Source organism: Fusarium musae, chromosome 5 (assembly GCF_019915245.1).
Source record: "Fusarium musae strain F31 chromosome 5, whole genome shotgun sequence".
Taxonomy (NCBI): domain Eukaryota; kingdom Fungi; phylum Ascomycota; class Sordariomycetes; order Hypocreales; family Nectriaceae; genus Fusarium; species Fusarium musae.
In genome coordinates, this window is record NC_058391.1 from 581,765 (window position 1) to 596,781 (window position 15,017).

Genomic DNA, 15,017 nt, shown 5'->3' on the forward strand with positions numbered 1-15,017 from the left:
TTAGATGCTCGTCTCTCTTGGGGGACCCTCGCGGTCATCGTCGCTGTCGGTTTGGGTGTTTGTGAAGCGAGCTCGCGCTTCGAGTGACAGAATATCCAAGTCGAGGCAGGCGAGGGCACCATCGAAACCCACGTGGCCTACTCTCTCATATTCGTATCTATTGATATGTCAGCGATGAGGCTTCGCGTTTGTCCATGTTGATCGACTCACCTACCCCCAACCCCCAAAGGGGCACACTCTTTTCGGTATCTTGTCGGTTCCGTATTGCAACCCTCTTCAAAGAAGGCCGCAATAATATCAATGCGATCTTTCATAACTTTATTCTTGGGGCGATGAGCTCCTTGCAGTCGAGTCGAAGCCGTAACTTCAACATGAGTATTCTTGGCCTCAAGAAGTGATAGCTTAAACCACTTCTGTGGCCCATCCTCGGAAGGGATGCCATAGCCAAAATTGACTATCTTAGCAGAGCTGTGTAGGCTTCCACCGTTCCCGCCACACACCAGTTGTCACCAACCTCCATATAGGTAGGCGACCCGCGACCTATCGGTGCACTCACTGGATTTCGTCTGTTGTCGCCTCCATGTCACCAGTCGAGAAATCGAGTTCTACGTCTTGCACAGCGCATTCAGCGACATTTGGTGGCAAGACGGGGTTCTCTTGAGCCACCGCAACCCTATCTCGCTTTGTCAACTCCCGTGGTGTATCTACCGTAGTAGCCGGGTTTGCCTGAGATGGGCCAGCTACAGCGGCTCGAGATGTCAAGGGGCCTTGGTTGCTTTGTGTAGCAACTGGGACCATGGACTGTTGCCCGGTGCGAGGCTGCTGTGTTGGCCATGTTTGAGAGGAAGACGAGGCAATGTCATTCCTTTCGGCCGCCACAAAGGCAAGACCCCGCCGACCTTGAGCACCGGCGTTGGCAACCCGTTGTTGGCCGGATGCGGCTTTCATCTCATCAAGCTTCGCATAGAAGTTCTTGGGCTCGCCACCATATGTTTCTTGCGCCTTTGCCCAGCTATCTGTTGATCGGTCGGTGGGACACAAAGAACGCTCCATGTCATGGTTGTTCCTCATAAGGATGAGCAACTCTTCGGCTGCTCCCCTATTGTCGCCATTCAAGGCGTCCTTGGCGAAATCCGTAGTCCAGGGTAAAAGAGGGAATTCTTGGTCTATGTCAACAGAAGGGTTGTCTTTTGCCCACTTCCATAACATTGGGTACCAGAATTTACTTCTGAGTGGAGGGATGCAGGCACGTTTATTGACCAGTACCCACAGCATCGGGGAGTGTTTCCGGATCTTCGAAGCCGTCATGTCCTGGCCCAGGCATTGGTCTACTGACTGGCTCGAAAAACGTCACGGGTTCTGCGTGTGCCTTATTCCCACGATACGGCTCAGGGGCTTTCCAGAGCATGGCATGGATTTCATCGTCTTCTTTGAACTGGCGCTTTGCAGACTGGCGCAGCTCGCTGAGCGTTTGTCTGGCGTTAGTCTCAAATTTCATACCGGCGATGGTTATCTGCTTGTGGAACTTTGCTTGCCGGCCACCGCCCTTGGAATCGTTGAAGACATCGAGGGCAGGACCTTTGTCTGTTTGGACTTTGCCCATTATAACCTCATTAACATCGTGAACCTTCTTTGGCCTCTTTCTTCTTACTAACTCTTGTCTACCGTTGTTTTGACTCTGCTGGGTTTGCGAGCCCTGGTGAGACTGAGAGAATGGGTTTGAAGGCTCGTTACCAGCTTGCCATGGGAGATTGGGTTGAAACTGGTATGTGTTGTAACCTTGTCCGATTGGAGGGTTCTGGTTGAAGCCTTGGAAATTCTGGCTGTAACCTTGGCCCATTTGAGGGTTCTGGTTGTACCCTTGGCCCATCTGAGAGTTCGGGTTGTAACCCAGTCCCATCTAAGGGTTCGGGTTGTAACCTTGTCCCATCTAAGGGTTGTAGTTGGGATAAGGCGTAGGATAATTAGGCGTGTTTCCCCAATTTCCTTAACCTTAGTATATATTGCAACCTAGTCCTATCTAAGGGTTATAGTTAGGATAAGGCGTAGGATAATTAGGCGTGTTTCCCCAATTTCCTTAACCTTAGTATGTATTGCAACCTGGTCCCATCTAAGGGTTGTAGTTGGGATGAGGCGTAGGATAATTGGGCGTGTTTCCCTAATTTCCTTAACCTTAGTATGTGTTACAACCTGGTCCCATCTGAGGGTTATAGTTAGGATAAGGCGTAGGATAATTAGGTGTGTTTCCCTAATTTCCTTAACCTTGGTATGTGTTGCAACCTGGTCCTATCTGAGGGTTGTAGTTAGGAGGAGGTGTATGATAATTGGGTGTGTTTGCCTAATTTCCATGACCTTGGTAGTTACCATTATTATAACCACCGCCGCCACGACCACGACCACGACCACCACGACCACCACGACCACCATGATGGCTAGATGGTCCGCCGCCACCTGCGGCCTCACCTTGTGTTTGGTTTCTCTCCGACATTTGTTGTTGCTGCTGCTGTTGTTGTTGTTGTTGGGAACGGCAGCTTTGGCGTCGATGAAGAGATGAGAGGAAAGAGAAAAAAGAGAAAAGGCGAGATGTGGAAAACGAAAAGGTAAACAGCCCGAATGAAGGTGATCCGTGCGTTTCCTCAATTTTCTTTTCTGTATATTAACTGTCAGTGTCAGTGACGGTCGGTGCCAGTGACAGTCGGTGCCAGTGACTGTTGGGTATTGAAATAACCAGGCAACAGGCAAGGGAGTCAGTTAGGTACATGAGTGTTATCTATTGACTAACTTATACATAGATACACTTCGGTCACAATTGAATGGAGATCAAGAACGGTCTACTTGTGTTAGTCAGTCATATACGATAGGCAGAACTTGTTATAGCAAGGGGTTCCCCGACTTTTGGCTTAGTCTAACAGATCCTGCCACTTGCCATATTGCACTGATTATATCTAAACATTACAAGTTTCATTAACTATTATTTATCATAATCGTCCAACAAGATACGTCACCCCTTTTCAAATACATTATCTTCTGAATCCAGTGGTTCCATGCTCAATACACATCCTCTCCCCCATAGGCGTATGAATAGGTCCATACGTCCAACTTCCCCCAAGCCCCTGGACGGCCTCTTTTCGTTTCCTCGCACTCATAGCCGCAACGCCCTCAAGACCTCTGACCCATGGTGCATCAGCAACGTACCAAAGTGCACCAGCCAGACTTCGTGGATCGACGGGCAAGTCGGGCCACTTGACCAACAGACTCGACAACATGGCAAAGACCATGATGAGAAGAATGCCAATGCTCAGACGGGAGCATATCTCGTGGGCTTCACTTGTTTGTGTGAGACTGTATGGTACGTTGGCGAGCAGAATTGGGAGAAACTGAGCGAGGAGGGTGGTGAAGGCTGTGAAGAAGAGTAGAGGGTCGCGGATTCGGAGGGCGACGAAGAAGCCTGAAACTGGGTTTGTTGCTGGTGTCATGAGGACTGATCGTGTAGGAACTTGAGGGTCTTCAGCCATTCGACGGTATGGTGTGATAACAGCGACACCTGAAGAGTCAGCACATACATGGAAAAGGGGGCAAAGAGTACTTACTAGTGAAGAGAAACTCCCAGCAAAAGACAACGATAACACCAAGTGCAGAACAAACAAATCGTACACCAAAGTCTTGACTCTCCATGAGTTTCTTCATATTCTTGGGCAAGTGGCTAAACGTATCAACAAAGTGATAGTAGCTGATGAAGCCAAGCAGACAGATCAGAAACACGAGGAATGTGAAGCGATACCAGAAACTCAAAGCCATGAATGTCTGCGGTGCTCGACGACGAGTTTGAGGTCGATATGCCATACCCTCTTCATACGGTGTATTACCATAAGGGGCCATGATATCACGGTTGACATCACCAACGACAACAAGACCGTACTCGTCTCTACCTTCTTGGTTACGGAACCACCCCATAGCGAACCTCTTTTCCGTAACAGTGCCCTTTAAGTCTTTCCAATCTTGAGCACCCATCGATCGAATCTCAGGGTTACGTGCAACAAGCGCCGCCGTGTTGGCAGCACACCAGGGATTCGCAAACACGCCAGTTCGCCAGTGTCGACTGATAACACTAAGTGTGAACATCAGAAGAATGGCGATTGCGCCGAGAAGTCCGACGAGGGCGTAGGCAGATGTCTTCGAAACACCAAGTTCAAGAGCACAACCGTCGATGGCGCTCTTTTTGCAGCTTCCGTAGATCTTGAGACCGACGGCTTCGCTGGACAACGGGGCCGCGATACTGGATGCCCACAGAGCGAGTGCTGTAAGGAAGGGAAGAGGTTGATTGTTGAATAACAGCTTGAACGGGAGATAGATACTCATCCATCCATCGAAGCTCAGCAACAAGGCCTCGCGACCTAGAGCACCACCTTGTCTTGTCAGCGCAGCAAAGGGCTGATACTGCTGTGCCGACTGATTCAACGCTCGGATTCCCATTGCAAGAAGAACAGCAACGATAGGCGGTAGAAACTTTCCGATAAAGTATCCAGAATGCGTGAGAGTATGTGTCGTAGCTTCAACAACAATCTTAGTATCACCAGTCGGCGTCTCAACATCCGTAACAACAACCTTTGTCGGCGGCACAGTCGTAACACGCGTAGTCCCAATCGGTGTAGAAACAGACGTTATAACCTGTCCATCCGCCAGAGTCTGAACCATAGTGACAGGTGGGGGCGCATCAACTACTGTCTTGACCGTAGCAGCGACCTCACTTGTTCTAACCCTCGTAACAGGGGGTTTCGCAACTTTGCCCTCTGAATCGATAGTAAGAACAGAGTAGATCGTTGTCGTTCCAACAGAAGCGTAAACAATCGGTGGACCAGTTCGTGTAGTTTCTCGAACGGTTGTTCGGACAGCGCCGTTTTCTTTTACGGTGATGAGGGTCTTTGTTTGGCCGGGTTGGACGACTGTTGTAGGCTGCCATTCTTCAGGGGGGACTGACTCTTCAGGGATGTAGGATGTGACAGTCGATGCTGCTTCGGTGATGGTTTCGGTGAGGGTGGTCTCGCCGGTTTCTGTGATGAGCTCGGTTGTTTTGGAGACTTCGATTGAACCTGGCTCGGTGACCATTGTTGTAAAGACTGATTCGACGAGGGCTGTTGTCAAAGTGCCGCCTTCGACATCACCGGTTGCAGCAGGTGCGTCATCTGTAGGGATAGGCTGAGGCTCAGGTTCTGAGGCCTGGGATTCTCCAGTTCCGGTGTCGACTGTTGGTTCCGGCTGAGACGGTTCGCTCGCGACATCTTGCCTCTTCATGTAGAACAGATCCTCATTCGTGATTCCAAACGAGCGACTCTCGAGCCTCGCCGTTTTATCATCACCGTTTAACGTGCGGGTAGCATAGATGATCAATCCCATAAGACCCAACAACACAAGGATCAACGCGCTGATGAAGGGCCATCGTAGAGGAATTGGCCGGTAATCAGGCCTCTCTCGTTCCCTCTTCTCAGGTTGTCCCGCATCTGTCTCGACAGGATAAACCTCTTGTGCAGTTACAGGCTTATACTCGTATGTAGTCTGTTGCTGCTGCGGCTGTTGTTGCTGATATGGCTGATAATGTTGATACGGCTCATTCTGCACATATGGTGGTTGATACATCTTGACGACCGCAAAGTTCGTGTTCCCAACTTGAAGTTGCGTGCAAAGGAGGCTTTATTAAACTACCACAAACTCCAACGCCCAAGCCCAAGCCCCCCGGCTGTTCACCTCTCCGAATGCTACGGGGCATTCACGGTGTCATTGCAACTCCATCATTGGCTTCCGCCTTGACGGCATAATAACCTAAACGTAAAATCCAGGCGTGGCGTCTCCCTGGAAGACCAAGACAGCTGAGCTATTGAGGAATGCGAGCTTGCTATTGGATCAACAGGCGAGTGGTGTTGTAGGACTGAGAGTTAGACGGTCTCAAAGAGGGAATGCCAAGACTGAGCTGGAGTCTAGACCATTTAAGCTTATCGATATTTGGGTAAAGCCATCATGTGTCATTTCCACTGAGCAGAATATTCGGCAGTTAGCCTTACACTATTTCGCATGTGAGTTTGGTAAGAATGTTTAATTATTCGTATCTATTGACAAGGCAGATTCCAACACCTCGTGTCAAAAACAGTGTACCCATCCAAACGCCATCCCAATTGTACCCAAAATTACCAGCCGAGAACGTTGAACAGACTTGTTCGGGGATCAGGAACAGAACCATTGAAAGTCTTTGCACGAACAGATTCGCTCTTTGTGGTGTTGTATTGGCTAAAGTAGCGATCGAATGTTCGGGATTGGTTTGTGAGTTGTGAGCGAACGTAGCCGCCGACAACAGAGATGCTTCCGACAGCGATGAGAACAGGAAGGACCCTGAATATGTTAGTGAAGAAGTGGTGGAAAGTGAATTGCTACTTACTTGGGGCCAACAGTGGGCTTGATCATGAGAGCAGCCATTTCTGTGGTGATTGGTTGAATTAGTTGGTGGGTTGTGTAAGTGAGCTGAAGCTGAAGATGAGGATGCAAGTGTTGTTGGTGAGAAGATCTCAGTGATTGTTGTTGTGATTGTGATTGATGGTGATGAGAAAAGCTGTTTGAGAGTAGAGAACTCCATCATTATATATTCTCGTCTTGAAGACCATTTCGTTCATTTCCGTAACTGTTTTCTTCGGTCGCATGTTGTTGTTCTGAGCTGACGGGTGGTGCTGTTTTTGGTGGTGCCATAGAATGATCCGCCCTGGACACAGCCATTTCGGGCGATGCCGGGGTCCGCAACACCAGAATTGGATCTCTACACACACCTTGAGATCTTTACATTCTTTAAGATGAATGAGGAACTGATAGATTATCTGTATCTACAATTAGCTACATTTTATCTTTTAAGAGTTATTCGATACATTCCTAACTTGGCTGGACTTTCAGAATACTATACCTACGTCGGTGTACCTACTGTACATTAAGAATTTTATTTTGTCTCCAGCCACTAGAAACATAATTATCAATTCAATAGCTATCTAAGACCCATTTTTTCCTTTGCGACCATATCTCGGCAATATTTAATCGAATATGTTTACTGAATGCATCTGTAAATGCGATTATGGTGATGGCATACTCACAATCTGGTGTTGAGAAAACATCTGATCTTCGGACCCGGCGTCTACCGAACCCACCCAAAATTCTCCGGGAAATCAGTCCATCGTTTGGTTCTCGACACACTCAGCCCCGAAGCACATTCTCGACCGCTAAAATTGTCTCGCTGATCAACCTTAACTTTGGTATCGGAATCATCAGGAACAATACTGTTTTATCTTCCTCCAGCGCGTATTTCTCATGACGCGACGATGGATTGAGTGATGAGCTCATCAGATTCCAGTTGACCTCAAAACCATTCTCTCTGCATCATGACCCTCGTCTATTCTTCTTATCTGTGTATTGACTCTCCGTACGTCCCGGTGAGGTATGAAATGCCCACCGGTCGGGGTCCACAATTCCCGGTGTCCACGCCGGTAACAAGGCCGGCGATGTATGCATCATAGGCACGAAAAGGAATACAGATGAGCTCAAGCCAAATGAAACAGGCAATGCATTTTACTTGGATCCTCTCTAACAAAAGAATTGTCTCCTATCTCCCATAGGACCTTCACCTTATAGAGCCAATACAGATCATATCATGTCTATAGCCACCGTTAACAGTCCATCAATACAACCATCCTCAAACCTTCAACCAACGACCAGAGAATTCCAATCCAATACCCAAACCCTTCATCCACACATCACATGCTTATATTCCCGCCTCAATCCCAAAACGCCCCTCACCCATCAATGACATCCAATAATCGTCAATGGCTACACTTCTCCAGATATTCTGACGCGGGGAAGCTCCTGATACTGTAGTTCACCACGTCATCCCTCCATCATCCAAAGCTCTTAGATCATTGACCGAAGCCCTATTAAATAGCTAAACTCCCTCAATTAACAGACTCCAGTAGACTACTTCATAATAATCGCTGTATCTGAATAAGTCAAAATGTCCATGAGATTGATCCTTCGTCCTGTGGTGCGAATCCCACTCCTCCGCCCCCAGATCCGTCTTGCTACTACGAACCCTCACGCCCATCCAGATGGTAACCTCGGCGGTCCCGGAGGTCAGCAGCCCCCACCTGCACGCCCCGGCGGTCCGGAGGCCATCACAAGGAACTGGTACAGTTACCCTCGCCCTCCTTGCCGTCACTACTAACACCCCCAGGATGCCCATAGCTGCAGCAGCAGGTGTCATCGCAGGCGGCGTCTACATCATGCTCCCCACGCGAGGAAAATCCCCGGAGAGAACTCTCGAGAGCGACATGGTAGCCGCCAACTCGACGGCGATTGGGTACATCGGTCAACCATCGGGAAAACCAGGTATTGCTTCTCATTACAAGGAGCTTCGAGACGGCAAGGAAATCGAGTCGATGAAGGAGTTGAGTGGGAGAAAAGGCGGTGGTTCAATGGGGCCTTTCAGAGCGGAATAGATAACGAAAAAGTGTATTCATAACGGAGGCGACTTGCCCAGAGTATCAAATTGTCTATCATGCTCGATGGAGCTGTAGCTGTACATTAATAATAACACATCGCTTACTTCTGCTCTGACGGTTCGTCTTTCTTCTTTTGTAGCAGATAATCTCCCCCAAAAACCGCTTTGTACACTCCTCTCAATCCTTTTATCGGCCATCCTGTTTGTGCAGTTGACTTCATGAGTTTCTCGTCCCCTTCGATGTCTACTTTGACTTTGTCATAAACATTCGGTAGATACGACGCTCCGTACTTTTCTCTTAGCGCATCGTACGCTTCTTTGTTGTAATGTGACCAAAATTCATCTTCTGTGTAGTATGCTTGGGCGTATAGCCATTTCTTTCCTCCGCAGTCTTGTACTTTTTGCTCAAGTGCTCGATTATGTCGAATTGCATCTCGTCGGTTTCCTTGTAGGGGTCCCCATATTCCAAAGTTCATGAGTTCCACGGTTCCTGGTTTTGCAAATTCTGCGTGTAGGCCGTATCCTGAGTCTGGGTCTTCTCGTCGTACTCGCAACGGACATATCCAGAGGGGGTAGATTCTGAATTGCTTGTCCAGCCAGTTTTGAAACTCTGGTACGCTGTTGTAGGGCACTCCGACATCTTGAACCATGTAATAGTCAAATAGGTTACTCTTGTGCCCAGCAGAGTACATGACGCGAGCTCGAAGTAGAGGATCCAGGATGTATCGCGTCAGTCGGTTAAATGGTGTGAGAAAGTAGTCGAAGGCGTATTTAGCGACCCAGAAACCACCTCTGTCGTATCGGAACAGATAATCCTTTAATGGGATGTAATCGGCGACACACGTAACAGACCCCATCCGTAGCCCATCTCGAACCTTTTCAACGTGAAGATAAAACCACTTGTCCTTCCGTCGGTTTAGTTGCCTTGGCGTAGCGCTGATTGGTATTTCATCCACCATTCGTCCCGCACATACAACAGTCGTATCCTTGGAGTAAGCAATCCCATCCACATAATCATTCTCCCATCTCTTACACTCCTCCTTGATAATCTTGACAGACTCAGATGGCCCCCTTGCGAGTCGGTACTTGAGCTCAACATACTCCTTTGCTTCCTTCAACTGAACCTCTAATAACGTAACAACACCGAGTGTTCCGAACGCCGAAGCAGCACCCCAGAAAAGATCCGGCTGCTCCGTTTTTGAAGCACGCGTAACGCTTCCATCCGCAAGAACAATCTCAATCCAATTGACAGTCGCGTCGAAAGCCCCGTACCGAAAAGAACTGCTCTCTCCCGACGTCCCCGAAAAGCCACCTCCAACGGTAATAGCCGGGAACTCCATAACGACCAGCGGAACAAGCCCCAGCGGTAGCGTCGCATCGACGAGTACTTCCATCGAGACATTTGGTTCAACAATCACCGTCTTGGAATCTTTGTTCACTTCAATGACATGGTTGAGCTTGCTTGTGTCGACGGTGTTGTCCACTCGCCGGTTTGAGTGCCGTGTGCTGTTAGTTGAGCCATGGTATAGACGGAACGGTTCCTGGCGGGCGTGAAAGTGCCTAACTCGGTCCGCGACGCCAGCGACGATGGTCTTATGAGCGTCCATCATGAGATGGGATCGCAGAGATGATTGAATAAATGAAATAAAAAAAGAGATGCAGGAATCAAGATCAAAGACTTGGCGAGTCGTTCAGAGTAGTATCGGGTCGGAAATAGCGAAGAATGATCCACAATTCCTTTTCTTTGTGTCGTGTTTGTTTGTGCCTGTGCTTGTGCTCGTGCTCGTGCTTACGACCCAAGAGTTTTTATATGAGTCGATCACTCATGACGCTTGATTCCGACATATCCGAGCATGATGATTGCTTAGCTTGCTTCGAATCAGCAAGACTCGTCTTATTTACTTTTTACTTGTTACCTACCGTCTGAGGCGCCACGTCAAACACGTCAGCCCTGCTTTGACCATATCGCCAAGTTTTTTATTCTATTCTGGTCGATCTCAATATGACGTTTGTTGTTTCATTGGTTCAGCTTGTGATGCATGAACAGGCGCGTTTGCTAGTGGACAAGCGATCCTGGAAAGAAATGGCCCCCACAAGTTATTTTACAACCAAACGCTGTGTTGATAAACTATCCTAATACTCTACGGAGTACAATTCTAGCTTTGATGTGTGACGCTCTCATCCTCATCCTCTTCCTCTTCCTGATCCCAGTTCACAACTAGACGCTGTGATATACTATCCGAATAACTCTAATCCTGGCTCTGATGTCTAACGCTGCGGCGTAGGCGGGGTAACTTTCAATTGAGGAATAACTTTCAATTGAGGGAGTTCATAGTCGCCATCACGCCCATCCTCCCCTTCAGTACTGTCACTTTCCTCGTCCTCATCGCCTTCAACCTCAACGAAATAATCGAATTCCTCAATGAGGTACTCAAGCTCCGTACGATAAATAGCTCTTTCGCTGCGAGGAATACCGCTTCTTCTGTACTCCGCCTCGGTGAAGGAGGGCTCAGGCGTTTCGTCCAACAACTTTTGCAGGACCTTGGCCTTTTCAGCTACCTTCCCTTCCAATTTGTTTGTATATCTCTTTGCCCGTGTAACGAAACCGGGATCTTCATATTCCATACCACGGAGAAGACCGCACATCGCCCAGAGTTTTTCATACCCAGTAATCTGACGTGCTTCGGTTGTCCATCGGTCAAGATGGCCTTGTATTATACATTTTCGGCATTCTGAAGGGACCCTGCCATTGCCCCCCCTTGTTAAAAGAAATCCTTTCGGGACCTCCCATCCGTCACCCTTCAGCCTACCAGGAAGTGCGACCCCAAGTTCAGCGCTGTGTTCACAGTCGAACATAATGCGATGAGTGCACGGCTCGGCGGTATCTTGGTCAACATCCCCCTCCTGTCTGCCTTGCTATGGGCAGATGGGTGACTTGCCAGACGACTTGAAGTTTCGGAGCAGTGTATCGTAACAAGAGTCTCCAATAATGTGTCCACACGGAAACAACAAACCAGCATGTCCTTTCATTGGTTCCATGGTTTTGGCATCCTGGCAAGGTTTTCGACAGGCAACGCAGCGAAAGCGAAGGCACGCGAATTGCAAAGTCATCAAACTTTGCGTCCCCTCAGCGTCGTTGGTCGCCTTCTCACCCTTCTTGTGGAACTTCCATACGACCTTCTTCAGCCAATCGTATGCACTTGGGTAGCAGAATTGACTGGGGAGACCTAGGCCTTCCTTTGCAAACACATCGAAGAATAGATCGGGCACTTCTGCGGACAAGTGTTGCCGTATGACTGATAATTTCACGACCTCATCCTCGGCCGACTGGACATCACTGTGTTGGGCGTCGATCGTCTCATTGTCTTTCGATGTCTCTTGTGTATTTTCTCCTTTTGTTGCCTTTTTCTCTGGTGTGATCTTTTCGGTCGGTTTGTTATCGCTAGCTTTTCCGCCGGTCATCTTGTTATCCGCCATCTTGTCGTCTGTCGATTTGTCGTTGATAAACTTGTTGTGGGCTATATTCTTATAATCAACCTTGTTGTTGGTCACGGTGAGGATATGCTTGATAATCTGTGAGGTTTTGTTTGTATGGATGATGTTGATGTTGGTTGATGTTAAGTTGATGTTGAACGAGGTCAGTCAGACTGTTATGATTGCAAGCACCTTCCAGCTGTGAATCACATCCCCAACAAAGGCAAGTTATGTCGATCACGCCATTCCTCATTCTACAAGGTACGCTGTAATGTGATCAAGTCGGTAGGTACTACCTAGGTACGGGAGGTAATGTCTACCTTAGGTATTCTGCGTCTCGAGCCTCAGTCAAGCAGGAACTTAAATCTGTACCCAGCAATTCCTACCCAAACGCCTTCTCATTCTTCTTCTGAGGCACATCATGACGATTCATCTCGCTATCATGCCTTCGCTTTGGTAACTCTCCAGGCGCCAAATTCAGCTGATCTAATGAATGGCCTACCCAAGTATACCGAAGCCATCTCAATGGTCTGTGGTCCTCAAACAAGACTTTTTGGCGTTCTTCTCTATAGAAGAATGCAAGGAGCATCTGAATCATAAACACAGTTGCATTCCCCGAGCATGACGAGAGTTTTCCAAATCGAGTGTCTTCAAAGCGAAGGCCCAGGCGCTCCAGAGCATGCTCAAATACTGCGGGTTGTTGAAGGCGTGTCTCAAACTGCTTCTCCTTCTTCAAGTCCCATATCTGAACATTGGGTTCTGCTAACCACTCCAAACCAAGTTGCATTAGCGTAGTTTCGGCGGGCTCTGCGTCAAAGGTCAGAAAAATGAGCTGTCGAAGACGTCCTTGCTCGACCTCATCGTTCCGTCGGTTTTTCTTTTTCAGCGATGCAAAGACTCGATATAATCTATACGCAAGATCTTTTTGCTGAACTCTTCTTGATCGACCAAAAGCGAACAAGTAGGGTGACTGATCTGACGCATCTTGGTTCTCGAACTCTTCCACTATGTAGTGGAGAGGAGTCATGTACTTGAACCAGGACGATCCGCGATCTCCAGGTTTGACGCCCTTACCACGGCCATGCAAAATGTCTCGCATATCAAGATATGCGATTCCGGCCTCCATGACAGTATTATGTCGATACGACGATCCATCCAGAGATATGCTAGGCTCGTTCCCACAGATATGATGGAAATCCAGTGCGATGAAGATGTAGTCAGTGTCGGGCATTCTAACGACCTGGTTCGTCTTGATGTCAAATGCAGGGAAGACATGCTCGAGGCTTTCTGGAGGAACGTCACATGATTCGCAAGGGATGTGTTCCGTCTCTTCGTCAGAAATGGATGTGTTGGACGAGACGCTCTCCTGCAAACTCGAAGTCGACATCGTCAGGGCTGTACTAAAGAGAAGATGAGTGTCAGGGGAAGCTCAGGCAAATGATACGAGAGAACACCTGTTTTGGAGCTCTTTTATTTGTCTACAAGATACACACAGCCTGGCAATCAACCTTCTATTTATATACGTTGAGTTTCCTGTACTTCGGACCACTTTGTAAGTGAACGGCAACAAACTACGTCTGTGAGCCAGAGTCTCACACAGTTTGTCAGTGAACCGTGCCATTGTTTGGCCGTGGCTGACAATACCGCACAATTTATAGCGAGGTCAACGATGACAGGGCATCTTCAGGACGGGATACCTTCTCACTGTAGTAGTCTCATATAGCGAGCAAACACAGGTTGAACCTCGAGATTAACCGCATCTCGTTGAGTGAAGAAGACATTATTTTGCAAATTACAGGTGGCGGCCGTGCAGTAATTCCTTTACATGTGATTCATATCTAAAAATCCAATCAGATCTAAGCTTGTTCTTCGTTACCAGTATAGCCAAAAGCATCATAGAGGCAGTTCCCCTCCTTGTGCGATTCACAGTCTCGGGATAGCTGTTAAGTATGTCCCGCCCAACTTGAGCATATCAACAGCCTCCTTGACCATCTCATCAACGATCTCCCCAGCAGGCTGAATCTTTGTGATAGCTCCAGCAACCTGGCCCATGAGATGTGGCAGATCAAAATCGTTGCCCTGCTCAAAGTCGTACTCAATTGGCACAACACCCTTATCGCACAACTCCTTGATCTTATCTGGCTGCTCATGCCACTTCCTGATATAATCGTTTGTCTTCATTCTCAGAGGTCGCCCAGAAATGACAAGCGTTCGCTGCGTGTCTTCGAATCCGCATGATACAACCTCTTTCTTGTGTTCCTCACTGCAACTTGCTTCAACAGAGGCTACGAACCGTGTTCCTACCCATACAGCTACAGCGCCCTGCATCAATGAGCTGGCAAGACTCCTTCCAGAGGAGATACCTCCGGCTGCAACGACCATGGCGGGAAGACCCTTGAGAAGAGGAGGGTGGTACTTTGAAGCAACGTCTGCGACGGCGGGGATGAGGATGGAGTTTGCAACATCTCCTGTGTGACCTCCTCCTTCGCCACCTTGAGCGCAGACCATGTCAACACCGAGTTCGAGCGCTTTGGTCTTGAATGTGTCAGTGAATAGCAACCACGTTTTGGCTGTGACTTACTGCATGCTTAGGATGGCCAACCATGTTCATGACCAGGATTCCCTTATCATGAAATCTCTTAATCACTTGGGGTGGCGGTACACCAACAGCACTGACAAACAACTTGGCACCACTGTCAATGATGATGTCCACCAACTCGTCCAACTTTCCACCAGTGTAATCATGGTTGGTCTTACGCGCATTGCCTCCAATCTGAGGCAAAGCGAGGTCAACACCAAAGGGTAGGTCAGGTCGTGAGAAGTTGTCCTTCATTTCTTTGATGATCTCTCGAAGTTGATCGGGTGTGTATTGGAAACCACCAATTATACCGAGACCGCCTGCGTTGGATACAGCTGCTGCAAGACGACCACCAGACACCCTAGCCATACCGGCGAGGATGATGGGGTGCTTGATTCCCAGCAGGGATGTAAGTGGTGTTGTGATGGGGCCTGGAGGTGCCAT

General features: G+C 48.4%; 8 protein-coding genes across 8 annotated transcripts; 1 reads left to right on the forward strand and 7 right to left on the reverse strand.

Annotated features, from left to right (window-relative positions):
• On the reverse strand, window positions 1-2,488 carry J7337_006552 (uncharacterized protein; the record flags this gene model as incomplete). The annotated part of the gene is made up of 5 exons (XM_044824214.1): window positions 1-157; window positions 211-468; window positions 557-1,166; window positions 1,261-1,860; window positions 2,353-2,488. 5 exons carry the CDS (start codon window positions 2,486-2,488, stop codon window positions 1-3), a joined length of 1,761 nt encoding a protein of 586 aa, XP_044679871.1.
• A 532-nt stretch (window positions 2,489-3,020) lies between these two features.
• On the reverse strand, window positions 3,021-5,634 carry J7337_006553 (uncharacterized protein; the record flags this gene model as incomplete). The annotated part of the gene is made up of 2 exons (XM_044824215.1): window positions 3,021-3,544; window positions 3,591-5,634. The coding sequence occupies 2 exons, from the start codon at window positions 5,632-5,634 to the stop codon at window positions 3,021-3,023; spliced, it is 2,568 nt and encodes an 855-aa protein (XP_044679872.1).
• Window positions 5,635-6,179: 545 nt separating this feature from the next.
• Window positions 6,180-6,465, reverse strand: J7337_006554 (uncharacterized protein; the record flags this gene model as incomplete). Its single annotated transcript, XM_044824216.1, has 2 exons — window positions 6,180-6,381; window positions 6,428-6,465. The coding sequence occupies 2 exons, from the start codon at window positions 6,463-6,465 to the stop codon at window positions 6,180-6,182; spliced, it is 240 nt and encodes a 79-aa protein (XP_044679873.1).
• A 1,570-nt stretch (window positions 6,466-8,035) lies between these two features.
• Window positions 8,036-8,519, forward strand: J7337_006555 (uncharacterized protein; the record flags this gene model as incomplete). The annotated part of the gene is made up of 2 exons (XM_044824217.1): window positions 8,036-8,208; window positions 8,255-8,519. The coding sequence occupies 2 exons, from the start codon at window positions 8,036-8,038 to the stop codon at window positions 8,517-8,519; spliced, it is 438 nt and encodes a 145-aa protein (XP_044679874.1).
• A 103-nt stretch (window positions 8,520-8,622) lies between these two features.
• On the reverse strand, window positions 8,623-10,128 carry J7337_006556 (uncharacterized protein; the record flags this gene model as incomplete). The annotated part of the gene is made up of 1 exon (XM_044824218.1): window positions 8,623-10,128. The coding sequence occupies one exon, from the start codon at window positions 10,126-10,128 to the stop codon at window positions 8,623-8,625; it is 1,506 nt and encodes a 501-aa protein (XP_044679875.1).
• Window positions 10,129-10,789: 661 nt separating this feature from the next.
• Window positions 10,790-11,998, reverse strand: J7337_006557 (uncharacterized protein; the record flags this gene model as incomplete). The annotated part of the gene is made up of 2 exons (XM_044824219.1): window positions 10,790-11,229; window positions 11,638-11,998. The coding sequence occupies 2 exons, from the start codon at window positions 11,996-11,998 to the stop codon at window positions 10,790-10,792; spliced, it is 801 nt and encodes a 266-aa protein (XP_044679876.1).
• A 379-nt stretch (window positions 11,999-12,377) lies between these two features.
• On the reverse strand, window positions 12,378-13,382 carry J7337_006558 (uncharacterized protein; the record flags this gene model as incomplete). Its single annotated transcript, XM_044824220.1, has 1 exon — window positions 12,378-13,382. The coding sequence occupies one exon, from the start codon at window positions 13,380-13,382 to the stop codon at window positions 12,378-12,380; it is 1,005 nt and encodes a 334-aa protein (XP_044679877.1).
• Window positions 13,383-13,918: 536 nt separating this feature from the next.
• J7337_006559 (uncharacterized protein) lies at window positions 13,919-15,017 on the reverse strand (the record flags this gene model as incomplete). Its single annotated transcript, XM_044824221.1, has 2 exons — window positions 13,919-14,530; window positions 14,577-15,017. 2 exons carry the CDS (start codon window positions 15,015-15,017, stop codon window positions 13,919-13,921), a joined length of 1,053 nt encoding a protein of 350 aa, XP_044679878.1.